This window comes from Schistocerca nitens, chromosome 2 (assembly GCF_023898315.1).
Source record: "Schistocerca nitens isolate TAMUIC-IGC-003100 chromosome 2, iqSchNite1.1, whole genome shotgun sequence".
Classification (NCBI taxonomy): Eukaryota; Metazoa; Arthropoda; class Insecta; order Orthoptera; family Acrididae; genus Schistocerca; species Schistocerca nitens.
The window spans coordinates 308,026,690-308,041,175 of record NC_064615.1 but is presented as its reverse complement, the minus strand read 5'-3'; the positions used below and the strand labels follow the sequence as shown (position 1 = coordinate 308,041,175).

General features: G+C 38.2%; 1 protein-coding gene across 1 annotated transcript in view; it reads right to left on the bottom strand.

Moving 5' to 3' along the window:
* Window positions 1–2,295: 2,295 nt before the first annotated feature.
* Window positions 2,296–14,486, bottom strand: part of LOC126236075 (sodium-independent sulfate anion transporter-like) — a 69,233-nt gene continuing 57,042 nt past the window's right edge. The window contains exons 11-12 of the mRNA XM_049945135.1: window positions 9,105–9,258; window positions 2,296–2,547 (exon numbers count right to left, since the gene is read on the bottom strand). Coding sequence (XP_049801092.1) covers window positions 2,483–2,547; window positions 9,105–9,258 — 219 coding nt within the window. The 3' untranslated portion in view covers window positions 2,296–2,482. The remainder of the gene's footprint in view (window positions 2,548–9,104; window positions 9,259–14,486) is intronic.

The following is a 14,486-nucleotide window of genomic DNA, read 5'->3' as shown; positions in this document are numbered from 1 at the left end:
ATTTCATCTAGACAGGCATAACAAAAGGGCAAATTGAGCAGGACATCATTAATAAATCTTTGCCATGTTTGTGGCACATTTTTTAGTCCACACAGCTTATAGAGGCGCTCAGAGAGACGAAATGGTGTGATTATCACAGTTTTTGGTATGGCTTCTGCTGCCATCAGAATTTGCATTCAACGACACTGAAAATTTTTTCCCCAGTCAGGATGTGAGAAAAATCATGCAACTTCAGCATTCAATGAGTGTATGGGCGTTGAGGCAGCAGTAATCACCACATAGGTGCCAAGTACTGCTCTTCTTATGAACTGGTTTAATGGCAGAGGCGGCCTGAATATGACAGCTCACAAAAGTTCATAGACTGCAGCTTTAGCCACTTTAATTTTGTGAGGTGCTAGACTAGAGGGAGACCTGGTGTGGCTGTAATTGGTGGGGTGTACCACCCCACATGCGCAGATTGTTTGTGGTCTAATGTGATTCTCTGCAGCACTTTTGTCTGAAGTGCCTGGATTGGATTCACTCAGTGTCAAATCTGGAATGTTTATCATGAAGTCACTTGGTAAATTCGACACTCATCATGGCACAGTTCATTGCTTGACATCGGCGATGATTCAAGGTTAGTCTGAAGATGTGGCGAACAGTGAAGGCATTATCACTATATTGTTTGGCACTGTCGTATTGTCCAAGCCTTAGTAGATATTTAGCAATTTTGCAGACTCATCATTCATGGAATTCATGAGAATTTGTTGAGAGATATTGTCGACACTGCCAAAGAAACAGTGAGATTGTCCCATTTATAGTAGCAGCATTCTCGATGGTGTAACCAATGCAATAGATTTTCAACTTAAAAGCAAAATCGTGGCTCCACACGGAAGTTTGGGCTCACTCCTGTGGGAAATGGGGTAACAGATGTGTGATAGCAGAATAGTGACACACTATGGAGATTCATTTTCCACACTATTTATTACTGAGTACATAATACATAACTCATGTAATCATTACAAGCTTACACAGCATACTAACTCTCTTTGCCTTCTGAAGCAGTGATCTTCCTTTTCTCCAGTGGTAGACGATACACCACCACTCTATCTTTTCAAAATCAGAAACATTTTACAGGAGATTTGTTAATATGACAGTGCAAGAACAATCAATTTGAAATACATCCTACACTGTTACTTAAGAGAGAGGCAACTGAAATAATCAGTAATGCAGCAAAATGAAATCATTATATTACTTATCGAAAACTATAGTCCCAAGTTAACTATTGTAAATTTGAAAGCTAGTTAATAATAGGGCTACATATCTCAGAGAAAGGAAAAGAAATGTTAATTTTATGTTTTCTGCAGTAACCCTGGATACACAGATAAAAACGTTACACTGTTGATAAAATGAATCACCAACGGCCTTAAAGAGGAAGTTGTGTATAATCACCAGAATATACTAAACAGAAAAGGAGATAATTCTGCATCTCAACTGCTTTGTATAGAGTAAGAACATGCTAAGTCTTGGACTCACTTTCCCTCACAGAAGGCCACTGTTGTTCAGCACACAATGTCTGATCACATGAATCTGTTTATAATACTCACAATCCAAGCCTTTTAGTTAGTAGAACAATAGGCAACTTCCAGCAAGAATGCATGACAAGATACTGATAAAATCTCATGCAATGTCCCTATAGACTGTTCATTGTTGTAGTTATGACAATATCAGGTTAATGGTACAGTATCTGAGTATACTGTTTCATTAAATCCATAACAAGCAGTTCATTACTGCATTTACTTCTGCAGAACATGCAGATTTCTGTTGTAGGTATATCTAAAATTCTAAACCAGTATTTGTTCATAATTTTGAGGTTAATGTGCTGATTTTGGCTTGTGAGGGGTTTCACCATCTTGTAACTGGCTTTCCAAGCCAGTCACAATAATACTTTGAGAGCAGGCTCAGTTTGAACCCAAATGTTAGGAGAAGCATCTAGATCTGCTTGTACCATTGAGATTTTTGCTCCATGTACTTTGAGTATTACATCACTGTTTCATTAATAATGAACCAGTCCCAAATTAAAATAAGGGGTCATAAAAATCTGCAGTGTTGATTTGACAAATTAATTCAAATCAAATACTCTGCAGCTTTATATTTGGGGAAACTAAGTGTATACCACATTTAGTTTATCTACTGATTTTTCCACTGTGGTAATTGTAAATAGTTTTTTCCTTAGGCTTTTCAGAAGAAAGTAAATGTATTGATTGGTTTTCAGCTTCATACATACTACCACCAAATAACATCTTTCGTCCTTGCTTCAGTTGTGTTGAAAATCAGTTCCTATGTATTGCACTAGCACTAATATAAATATGTCTTCAGTTATGGCACACATTTTGCTAATGTCATTTGCTGAAGTATTATACTGATTCATATTTAATCATTTGCACTTGAGGAAGCACCATTTTCAAGTTCGTGATGATTGTTGTAGGCTTCTTTGTAGCAATCATCCACTGCTAACAAAACTGGGTTCAGAAATACCATTTTGTGTAGCCATGTCCTTTTTGTGTGCTGTGAAACAGAACATAAATTAATTCACTGATCTGAGGTTTTTCATATTTGCAGACACAGAAAATATTTCAGATCTCCAATAAATCAATTGTAACAGTTAAAAACACACAACATGAAATATTACAAAAAGAGGAAGAACTGGCCCCTGAGCAGTAAGTACATTAGTCCTGGTGTAGGGAACTCTTGCACCCATCACTCAGTGAGAAATCACTGCAGTCAGCCTCCCAAATACTGGAATAAAAACTATGTTTAAAGCATAGCAAACTAGAGTAAACGATTTATATGTGCTTAATATCCTGTTCCTATACATATGTGGAAGGCTATTAACCAGAGACAAACAGTTAAAGAAATGAAAAAATTACAAATAGTAATGGAAGCAGATCTTACCTCCGATAAGGATCTCTGGTTCATTCTCCTCATGATAAACAACAAATTCTGTTTGGAGCATTTTCACTATGCTGATCTTTGGTTTACAGAAGGAAAGTGGTTGTTGTCATTTACTGAAGTCATATGTAAGGAATCACCTGTAAGTAATTAATAACTAAATTCTCTTTCCTCCTGAGACGAGGTCACTCATGTATTATGTTATCACATTAGGCTACAACAACATATGAGGTCTATTCAGAAAATCCTGGATCTTTATCCACAGTATTTATATTTGCTTACCTTTGATTTGTCGTGCATAGCCTCCTTCAAAATACTCTCCACCACAATTGATACAATATTTCCAATGCTGTTTCCACTTCTGGAAGCAGTCTTGGTATTTCTCTTGCTGGACTGCACGAAGTGCCGTTTGCGAATTTTCTTTTATCTCATCTATCATTGCAAGTCTTTATCCTTTCAACAGGGTTTTCAACTTTGGAAATAAAAAAAAGGTTGGAAGGGGCTAGGTCTACAGTGTACAGAGGATGAGACAACACAGTGATTTTGTTTTTTTGTGCAATAGTCATGCACCATCAATAATGAATGTGTGGGTGAATTTTCATGATACAAGAGCCGCAAATCATCTCACCACATTTCAGGCTGTTTCTTCTCACATTTTCTTGTAGGCATTGCAACAGATCCCGATAATACCACCAATTAGCAGTTTTCCCTGTAGTATGAATTCATGATAAACTAATATTTCAAAGTGAAAGAAAACTATCAGCCTTGCTTTGACATTTGACTTGACCTGATGAGTTTTCTATGGTCTCGGAGAATGTTTCCCATCCAACTGTGAAGACTGAACATTGGTCTCCACATCATAATGATAGGCCCACATCTCATTACCAGTTTTGATTCTCTTAAGGAATCCCATTCTCATTTGTGCAATCCAAAAGGTCTTCACAGATTGTGTGGCAAAGGTCTTTCCTGTCTTGATTAATGAGCCATGGGATGAACTAGGCAGCAACATGATGCAATCGAAGAAGCTGTGTCAGGATTTCATGACATGATCTGACTGAAATGTTGCATTCTTCTGCAATCTCTCAGAAAGTCAGTCTTTGATTGGACTGCACAATTTCATTGATGTTCCTGACATGAGGATCATCGGTAGACGCCAAAGGGTGTCTTGTACGAGGGTCATCTTTAAGTTCCATCCATTTTTTAAACCATGTGAACCATACCTAACACCAAGTTCAGCATAAGCACTCATTGCTGTAGCCTTTCTGCATCATTTGTTGTGTCTCTGTAAAAGTTTTCTTGAGTTTCATGCAAAATTTTATGCAGCCACAATGCTTCTCAAACTCTGCCATCTCAAAATTCACATACTATTTGACACATACAACAATGAAAATTCCAGCAGCTAACATTAAACACAGGTGTGTGCAGGAGTGCCAACCTCATATGGCTCCAACACACCGCTGGTGCAAAATTATGAATGTTCCAGGATTTTTTGAATAGACCTCATATTTATTGTGATGAACATATTAAGCAGCACATAGCACAAAAATTTCTTATCATTTCAAGTGGAAAAACCAAGACCTAATTGACCATAAATATTTTACTGTGAATTTCTATTTGATGTGACACATGATAGTTGAATTGGGGATACATGTACATATTTGCATCAAAGTGGCACTTCATAACAGGTTGCTGAAAAATATACTACTACAGTCCTGACTACTTGCTGATAAATATATAAATATACTGCTACAATCCTCGATGAAAATGTACACATAAGGAATTAACATGATGAGGGAAACTCCTTCATAGAATACAAAAAATAATACTGCAACAAAAGAACAGAGAGAGAGAGAGAGAGAGAGAGAGAGAGAGAGAGAGAGAGAGAGACAGACAGAGTGTTTGTTGGGGGCAGGGGGGGGGGCGCAGATGCACATGCGCTTTTGTGTCTGCATGCCCGTGGCGCATACACACATGCCTGCAAATACACCTTGAGTAACTGGAGACTTGATAGATTATCAAGTGAGGTGGTGCAGTGGTTAGCACACTGGACTCGCATTCGGGAGAATGACGGTTCAATCCCATGTCCGGCCATCCTGATTTAGGTTTTATGTGATTTCCCTTAATCGCTTCAGTCAAATGCCATAATGGTTCCTTTGAAAGGGCATGACTGATTTTCTTCCTAATCCTACCCTAATCTAATGAGGCCAATGACCTTGCTGTTTGGTCTCCTCCCCCAATTCAACCCCCAATCCAAATTGACAAATTATCTATAAGAAAACATAAAACAAAAAGTATGATTAGACCCACTGTTTTTCCATGGTCACATACTGAGGAGATCCTCATTGATGTGGAACATTTCAGAATACAGATCTTTCTAGATAACTTCTCTCCATTTTCTTGTGTGGACTTTAATCAGTCGCATGATGCCATATTACTTTTAGGTACTGACAATTAGAATCATGGTTTTCATGACAACTTCTCTGGGTGTACAATCACATTGTACCACTGTCATAATCACCAACATCAATGTCATTGTTCTAAATGGTCTTTATGGGTTAGATGAGTAACAAACTCAGATCTTATATATTGAGATTTCATTCATTTCATAATACACATAAGCCAAGCCTTGTAGTTAGTAGAATGATAGGCAATTTCCAGAAAGAATGCATGACAAGATACTGATAAAATCTCACTGTAACATCCTTATAAACTGTTCATTACTGCAATTATGACAATAACAGATTAATGGTACAGTAGCTGAGTATACTGTTTCATTATACTGATAACATGTAATTTGTTGCTGGCCTTACTTCTGCAAAATTATGCAGATTGCTCTTATAAGTATATTTAAAAGTCTAAAAGTCTAAAACCAGTATTTGTTCATCATTTTCAACACAATGGGCTGGTGTTAGTTTGTGAGAGGTATCAGCATCTTGTAACAGGTTTTCCAAGCCAGTCACAATGGAAGTTTGAGACCAGGTGCAGAATGTTAGGAGAAGCATCTAGCATCTGCTTGTACCAAGTACTCTGAGCATTACATCACTGCTTCATTAATAATGAACAAGTCCCAATTTAACATAAGGGGTCATAAAAACCTACAGTGTTGAGTTGACAAATCAATTCAGAGAAAATACTATGCAGCTTTCTTTTTGAGGAACTAAGAGCATTGGTTTATCTATTGAATTTGTCACTGTTGGAGTTATAGATAGTTGTGTACTTCGGCTTTACAGAAGAAAGTAAGTTTCAGCACACATTTTGCTAATCTCATTTGTCAAAGTATTATACTGATTCATATTCAAACATTTGCACTTGAGCAAGTACTGTTTTCAAGTTCATGAGGATTCCTGTAATACAGTACTTAAAAGGAGATTTAAATCTAATTGTCATGGGGGACTGGAATGCAGTTGTAGGGGAAGGAGTATAAGATAAGGTTACTGAAGAATATGGGCTTGAGACAAAGAATGAGTGAGGAGAAAGATTAATTGAGCTCTATTATAAATTTTAGCTAGTAATGGTGAATACTGTGTTCAAGTATCACAAGAGGAGGGGATATACTAGGAAAAGACCAGGTGATGCAGGAAGATTTGAGTTAGATTACATTATGGGCCAACAGAGATTCTAAAATCAGATACTGGATTGTAAGGAATATCCAGGAGCAGATATTAACTCTGATCACAATTTAGTAGTGATGAAGATTAGACTGAAGTTTAAGAGATTAGTAAGGAAGCATCAATACGCAAAGAAGTGGGATATGGAAGTACTAAGAAATGATGAGATAAGCTCAAATTTCTCTGAGGCTATTGATACAGCAATAGGAAACAGTTCAGTAGGTAGTACAGTTGAAGAGGAATGGACATCTCTAAAAAGGTCAGTCACAGAAGTTCGAAAGAAAAACATAGGTACAAAGTAGGTAACTGCTAAGGAACCTTGGATAACGAAAGAAATACTTCAGTTGATTGATGAAAGAAGAAAATACAAAAATATTCAGGGTATTCCAGGAATACAGAAATTACAACTCACTGAGCAATGAAATAAATAGAAACTGGAAGGAAACTAAGATGAAGTGGCTACATGAAATATGTGAAGAGATCAAAATAGAAATGATTGTCAGTAGAACTGACTCAGCATATAGGAACGTCAAAACAGCCTTTGTTGTAATTAAAAACAGGGGTGGCAACATTAAGAGTGCAACAGAAACTCCACTGTTAAATACAGAGGAGAGAGCAGATAGGCAGAAAGAGTACATTGAAGGCCTCTATGAGTGGGAGGATTTGTCTCATGTGATAGGAGATAGGGGATCCAGGATTAGAATCAGAATTTAAGAGAGCTTTGGAGAACTTAAGATCAAATAAGGCAGAAGGCATGGACAACATTCCATCAGAATTTATAAAATCATTGGGGGAAGTGGCAACAAAATACCTGTTCACTGTGGTGTGTATAATACATGAGTCTGATGACATACCACGTGACTTTGGAAAAATATCATCCACACAATTCCGAAGACTGCAAGAGCTGAAAAGTGTGAGAATTATCGCACAGTTAGCTTACTACCTCATGCAACCAAGTTGCTAACAGGAGTAATACACAGAAGCATGGAAAAGAAAGTTGAGGATGTTTTAGATGACTATCAGTTTGGCTTTATGAAAGGTAAAGGCACCAGAAAGGGAATTCTGACATTGTGGTTGACAATGGAAGCAAGATTAAAGAAAAATCAAAACATGTTCTTAGGATATGTTGACCTGGAAAAAAGTTCAACAATGTAAAATGGTGCAAGATGTTCAGAATTCTGAGAAAAATAGAGTTAAGCTATAAAGAGAGACAGATAATACACAATATGTGAAAGAGCCAAGATGGAATAATAAGAGAGGACAACCAAGAATGAAGTGCTGGGATAAAAATGGGTGTAAGACAGGGATGTAGTCTTTTGCCCCTACAGTTCAATCTGTACATCAAAGAAACAATGTTGGAAATAAGAGTAAGGTTCAGGAGTGGAATTAAAATTTAAGGTAAAAGGATATCAGTGATACAATTTGCTGATGATATTGCTACCATGAGTGAAATTGAAAAAGAATAACATGATCTTTTGAATGGAATGAATAGTTTAAATAGTACAGAATGTGGACTGAGAGTAAACTGAAGAAAGATGAAAGTAATAAGAGGTAGCAGAAATGATAACCCCAAGAAAGTTAACATCAGGATTGCTGGTCATGAAGCATATGAAGTTACGGAATTCTACTACCTAGGCAGCAAAATAACCAATGACAGATGGAGCAAGGAGGACACCAAAAGCAGACTAGCAATGGAAAAAAGGGCATTCCTGACCAAGAGAAGTCTACTAGTATCAAACACAGGCCTTAATTTGAAGAAGAAATTTCTAAGACTGTACGTTTGGAGCACAGCATTGTATGGTAGTGAAACATGGACTGTGGGAAAACCAGGACAGAAGAGAATCAAAGCATTTGAGATGTGGTGGTACAGGTGAATGTTGAAAATTAGGTGGACTGATAAGGTAAGGAATGATGAGGTTCTGTGCAGAATTTGAGAGGAAAGGAATGTATGGAAAGCACTGACAAGAAGGGACAGGATGATAGAACATCTGTTAAGACATCAGGGAATGATTTCCATGGTAGTAGGGGGAGCTGTAGAGGGCAAAAACTGTAGAGTAAGACAGAGATTGGAATAAATCCAGCAAATAATTGAGGACTAGGTAAGTGCTAGTCTGAGATTGAGAAGAAATTGGCAAAGGAGAGGTTTCTTGTAAGCTTGTTTGTGGTAGTCATCCACTACTGCCAAAACTGTGTTCAGAAATACCATTTCATGCATCCAGGTACTTATTGTGGGCTTGGGAAACAAAAAATAATTTAATTCGCAGATTTGAGCCTTTTTCGTGCTTGCAGACATAGAAAATTATAACAGTTAGAAACACAAAACATGAAAATATTACAAAAAGCAATTAGTTCATTAGTTCTGGTGTAGGGAACTCTTATACCAATCACCCAGTTGGAAACCATTGTAGTCAACCTCCCAAGTATTGGAAGGAAAACTATGTTTAAAGTGCAGAAAATTAAAGTAAACAATTTACATGTGCTTAACATCCTGTTCAAACACATGTGTGGAATACTGTTAACCAGAGAACTGGAAACATTACAAATAGTAACAGAAGTAGATCTTACCTCTGATAAGACTCTCCAGTTCCTTCTCATCATGATAATCAACAAATTCTGTTGGATGTAGTCCTTGGAACATCTTAACTATGCTTGGCTTTAGTTTATAGAAGAAAAGTGGCTGTTGTCTCTTACTAAAGTCAAGTGTAAGGCAGTCAACCACCTGTAAGTAATTATGAACCAAATTTTCCTTTCCCCTGAGATGAGGTAACTGCTATATTATGTTATCACCTTAGGCTACAAAAACATATTTATTGTGATGAACATAGCAGGCTAACAAAACATATATATTTTACTCTGAGTTTCTATTCAATGTGACTGGTATAACTGAATTGGGGTTGCATATACAAATTTTCAATAAAGTGGCACTTTCTGACAGCCTGCTGAGAAATATATTCTACTGCTACAGTCCCTGAAGAAAAATTAAACATAATAAATTGATGTAATGAGGGAAATTGCTTGATGGAATACAAACAATACAGCAACAAAAGAACAGAGTGTGTGTGTGTGTGTGTGTGTGTGTGTGTGTGTGTGTGTGCGCGTGCTTCCTTGTGTGCATGCATAGTTGTGGGGCACATATAAATGCCTATAAATATGCCTTGTGCAACTTGAGACTTGACACATTTTCTACAAGAAAAAATAAAGTATAAAGCATTGTTAGATACATTGTTTTTCCGTGGCCACACAGAAAGGAGACCCTCATTGATGTGGAACATTTCAGAATACAGATCTTTGTAGATAACTTCTATTCTTTTTCTTGTGAGGACTTTACTCAATCACATAATGCTGCCTTACTTTTGGGTACTGATAATTAGAATTGGGATTTTTTGTGACAACTTTCTGGGTGCACAACCATATTGTATCACTATCACATTCACCATAATAAATAAAGGAAACAAGAGAAAAGTTCAGAGTAGGTATTAAAATCCACGGAGAAGAAATAAAAACTTTGAGGTTTGCCGATGACATTGTAATTCTGTCAGACACAGCAAAGGACTTGGAAAAGCAGTTGAACAGAATGGACAGTGTCTTGAAAGGAGGGTATAATATGAACATCAACAAAATCAAAGTGAGGATATTGGAATTTAGTATAATTAAGTCAGGTGATGCTGAGGGAATTAGACTAGGAAATGAGACACTTAAAGTAGTAAAGGAGTTTTTCTATTTGGGGAGCAAAATAACTGATGATGGTCGAAGTAGAGAGGATATAAAATGTAGACTGGCAATGGCAAGGAAAGCGTTTCTGAAGAAGAGAAATTTGTTAACATCAAGTATTGATTTAAGTGTCAGGAAGTCGTTTCTGAAAGTATTTGTATGGAGTGTAGCCATGTATGGAAGTGAAACGTGGACGATAAACAGTTTAGACAAGAAGAGAATAGAATCTTTCAAAATGTGGTGCTACAGAAGAATGCTGAAGATTAGATGGGATTTCACATAACTAATGAGGAGGTATTGAATAGCATTGGGGAGAAGAGGAGCTTGTGGCATGACTAGAAGAAGGGATCGGTTGGTAGGACATGTTCTGAGTCATCAAGGGATCTCCAATTTAGTATTGGAGGGCAGTGTGGACGGTAAAAATCTTAGAGGGAGACCAAGAGATGAATACACTAAGCAGATTCAGAAGGAGTAGGCTGCAGTAGGTACTGGGAGATGAAGAAGGTTGCACAGGATAGAGTAGCATGGAGAGCTGCATCAAACCAGTCCCAGGACTGAAGACCACAACAACAACAACATCATATTCACTAACGTTTTTGTCACTGTTTTAAAAGGTCTTCACTAGAGTGGACAGATTCCAAATTCATATATTATATATTGAGATTTCCTTCTGCTCCAAATGGCAGTTATCGACCAACTTACTGAGCTCAGTTTTTGATTGATTAGTTGGATGGATGACAATGGTAGGAAGGAGGCAATTCCATTTATTGACAGTAGTTTTTACATCTATTTCTGTTGTTTCACACTGATGAATGAGGAGGACTCTATTATTGCCATACTAAAAGGGGTTGTCTTTTAACCACTATCAGTCTGTAATTTGACTATTTATGACAGCTAAAAGACAATGGAAGGCCACATCCATAATTTCACATCAGGCATCCCTTGTACCTTTCTCTTAAGTGTAAAAGGCTGCAGAGATAACTTGCAAGATTGTGAAAACAGTACAGTTTTGTTACACACAATATGATGTTCTACCAAAAAGACTTAGTGTGTTGTTCAGTCTGAATGCTTGCCTCATCCTTTATGAAGCATGTGCTGATGGCTTAAATATAAGTCAAGACATGTGTGGTCATTGTTGTCATCAATAAAGCTTTCCTGGGTAATGGTCACGTCATCAGAGTTCTATGCATACTAATATTTCAGTTATTGGTGCATGTGGCTTTTTTCAGGTTGGCGTGTTTACTATTGATCCATTGGCACATTAGGATCTGATATTTCACTATGTTGGTAGTATCAAGTGCTAAAAATGTTATTGAATCCGATTTTGATTCTATGGTAGAAGTGGGACTCCAGGCGTCGAGTGTTATTGCTAGCATTCATGAGGCAGCCCCACTGGGGACAGCAGTAAACATGCTGTCTCCATCACCAACAAGCACTTTGGTAGTAGTACAGTGCTTTGTCACTGTGCTCATCTGCTTCTCATCCATCAATCAATAACTCTCAGTAAAGGGGAACTGACTCCACCTCCTACTCCTCCTACAGAATTGAAAATGGACTTCATTAACAACCAACCCTAGTGGCAGGATGGAATGTTTGTAAATGAGATCTTTATATTGTACTGACCAAATACATCACCCTAATGAATGACACTTGCAACAGCAGCCAAAACAGTGGTGTGTATAAGAACACAACTAGAGAGTCACACACTCAAACTAGTTTTATTTAAGGCTATCTGAGTACCCAGTGATGCCAAGGTATCCTCCTCTTCCATCAGCCACTCTCTGTCAATCTCCTTGTGCCCCTCTCTCTATCCTTCTCCTGCTGCCTCCTCTCTCTGTCAATCTGCCTCTCCTCCCTCTGTCCATCTGCTCCTTCACCCTCGCTCCATATGCATCTCCTCCATCTTAGTCCATCTCCTCCTCCCCCTCTATTTGTCAAGCTCCTCCTACCCCTCTCTTTCTTGATCTCCTCTTCCCCTCTCTCTGTCCATCTCCTCCTCTTCCCTTTCTCTGTCCATTTCCTCCTCCCCCTACGTCTGTTCATCCCCTCCTGCCTCATCTCTCTGCTTGTCTCTTCCTCCCCCTGTGTCTGCCCATCTTCTCTTCTTTCCTTTCTCTGTCCATCTCCCTTCCCCTCTAACCATCCATTTCCCCCTCCCCTATCTCTGTCCATCTGCTCATCCTCCTGTCTGTGCTTATCTTCTCCTACCCCCCCCCCCCTCCCCCCAACCACTGTGTTTCCAACCGCTAGTCCTCCCCTCTCTCTCCACATCATCACACTCACCTGAATGGGAGACTGGTGGTCCTTACCCCTACAGTATTTATTTCCAGACTGTAATAAATATATGTACCACATTTGATTGAAATCATTCCATGGGTTTAGGATGTGGCTGAGAAGAGGCACCTGGAACCTTGGGTTCCTGGATTCTACACTGGGGAAGGAACTAACAGTTGTGAACACTAGGTATTTTTTCCAATATTAAATGTGCCTGTTGGTAGTACCTGGAATTTTTTGGAATTTTGCCAGCCAAGTACTTCTTCCAAGTATTTTTTCAATGCTATGACTTAAACCAGCAACTTCAAATTTGAGTACTACTGCATATGTGTGTCTTAGCAATTACAATTGTGGAGGTGGCTGAGAAAAATGATGCCCAGTGAATGATATGGAAGTGAAACTGTAGTAACTCAAGTAATATGGATATGGTTCAGAATAGCAAAGTTTGTATTTGATCAGATAGCTGGGTACAAGTTTATTGTTCTTGAGTGAATCTCTGCGAGACATTACATAAAAATTGGCAGTTTTTGGGAAACAAAGATAAATAGTTATATTATGTAAAAGATATTAGGGAAAAGATTAGCGAATCACTGTAAAAGTAGAATTCTATTGAGTATACTGTAAATAGAATGGCTGTCCAGAACTAATCTACATAAGGCAAAACTTAAGTATTTCTGATATACAGTATGTACAAAAACTATTGATTAGATTTTGGAACAGTTAATTCCTGTCATAGGGAGGAAGAAGGGGCATATATTGAAGATGAGGAAGGTGGGCAGGTTACCCTAATCCCAGCTGGAGAGCAGCCCACCTGTTAGGAAGAGGAGATGAGACACTGATAAAGGGTGAGGCATCTGAGAGAGTAGGAGGTAAAAAATGTTCCATGATAAGCACTGCATCAGCAAACTGAAGTTTTGACCTGACAGAAGGACAGGATGAGAAAGAGAATAAGAAGTGGTTACATAGTGTGATTAAGATCTAAAAGGAAAGCAGATGGAGAAAAAACAAAAAGGGGTAGGCTAAACAAGTTATGGAATAAATAAGAAACTACAACAATAAAAAATAATACTACTAGCAGAAACCAAGTTTTGCAAATTGTACAACGTGTGTGTTTTAAGTAAGGTTCATTTTGTTGTAGACACCAGTAGTTCATGCCCATACCACAACAAGCGCATGATTTCAGCTCTGTAGCTAATCTGTATGGTTCTGTTTTCTGCTTTCAAAATGTTTAAGACTACCAACTCACCCACAGTGTGTGAGGTTTGTTCAGTAATACGGTTTTTGTCAGCAAGGAACCTGTCTGCTGCAGAAATTCATCAACAGATTTGCGAAGTATGAGAATGACATGATGATGACCACTCCAGTCACCCTTCTTTGATTACAAATGATTTGGTGGCTTCAATTGAAGCGAGGATTCGCGAGAACAGGCACTTCACAATAACATGTCTGTGAAATGAATTTCTTGACATGTTGAGGTCAGTGCTTTAGAACATTGTTTCTGAACACCTAAAGTTTAGGAAACTGTGCTCCTGTTGGGTCCTGAAACTCCTAACAAAGGATCACAAAAACCAAAGATTTGAGTGTGAGATGAAGTTCTTGTCTCATTATTATGAAGAAGGTGATGGCTTCTTGAGTCAGAATATAACTGGAGATGAAACATGGGTTTTGCATATCATACCTGAATTGAAGCAACAGAGCATGGAATGGAGACACACACACTCACCTGTAAAGGTGAACACCAAACAGACTCTGTCCCAGTGCAAAATCATGGTGTCAGTGTTTTGGTATAGGCATGGTGTTTTGTTGGTCAACTTCATGCAACGAGGAGCAACTATCAATGCAGAAGCATACTGACAAACCCTGAGACAGCTATGCAGAGCGATTCAAAACAAAAGATGCAGAATGCTGACAAAGGGAATTGTCCTTCTCCATGAAAATGCAAAACCCCACACTGCAGGTCAG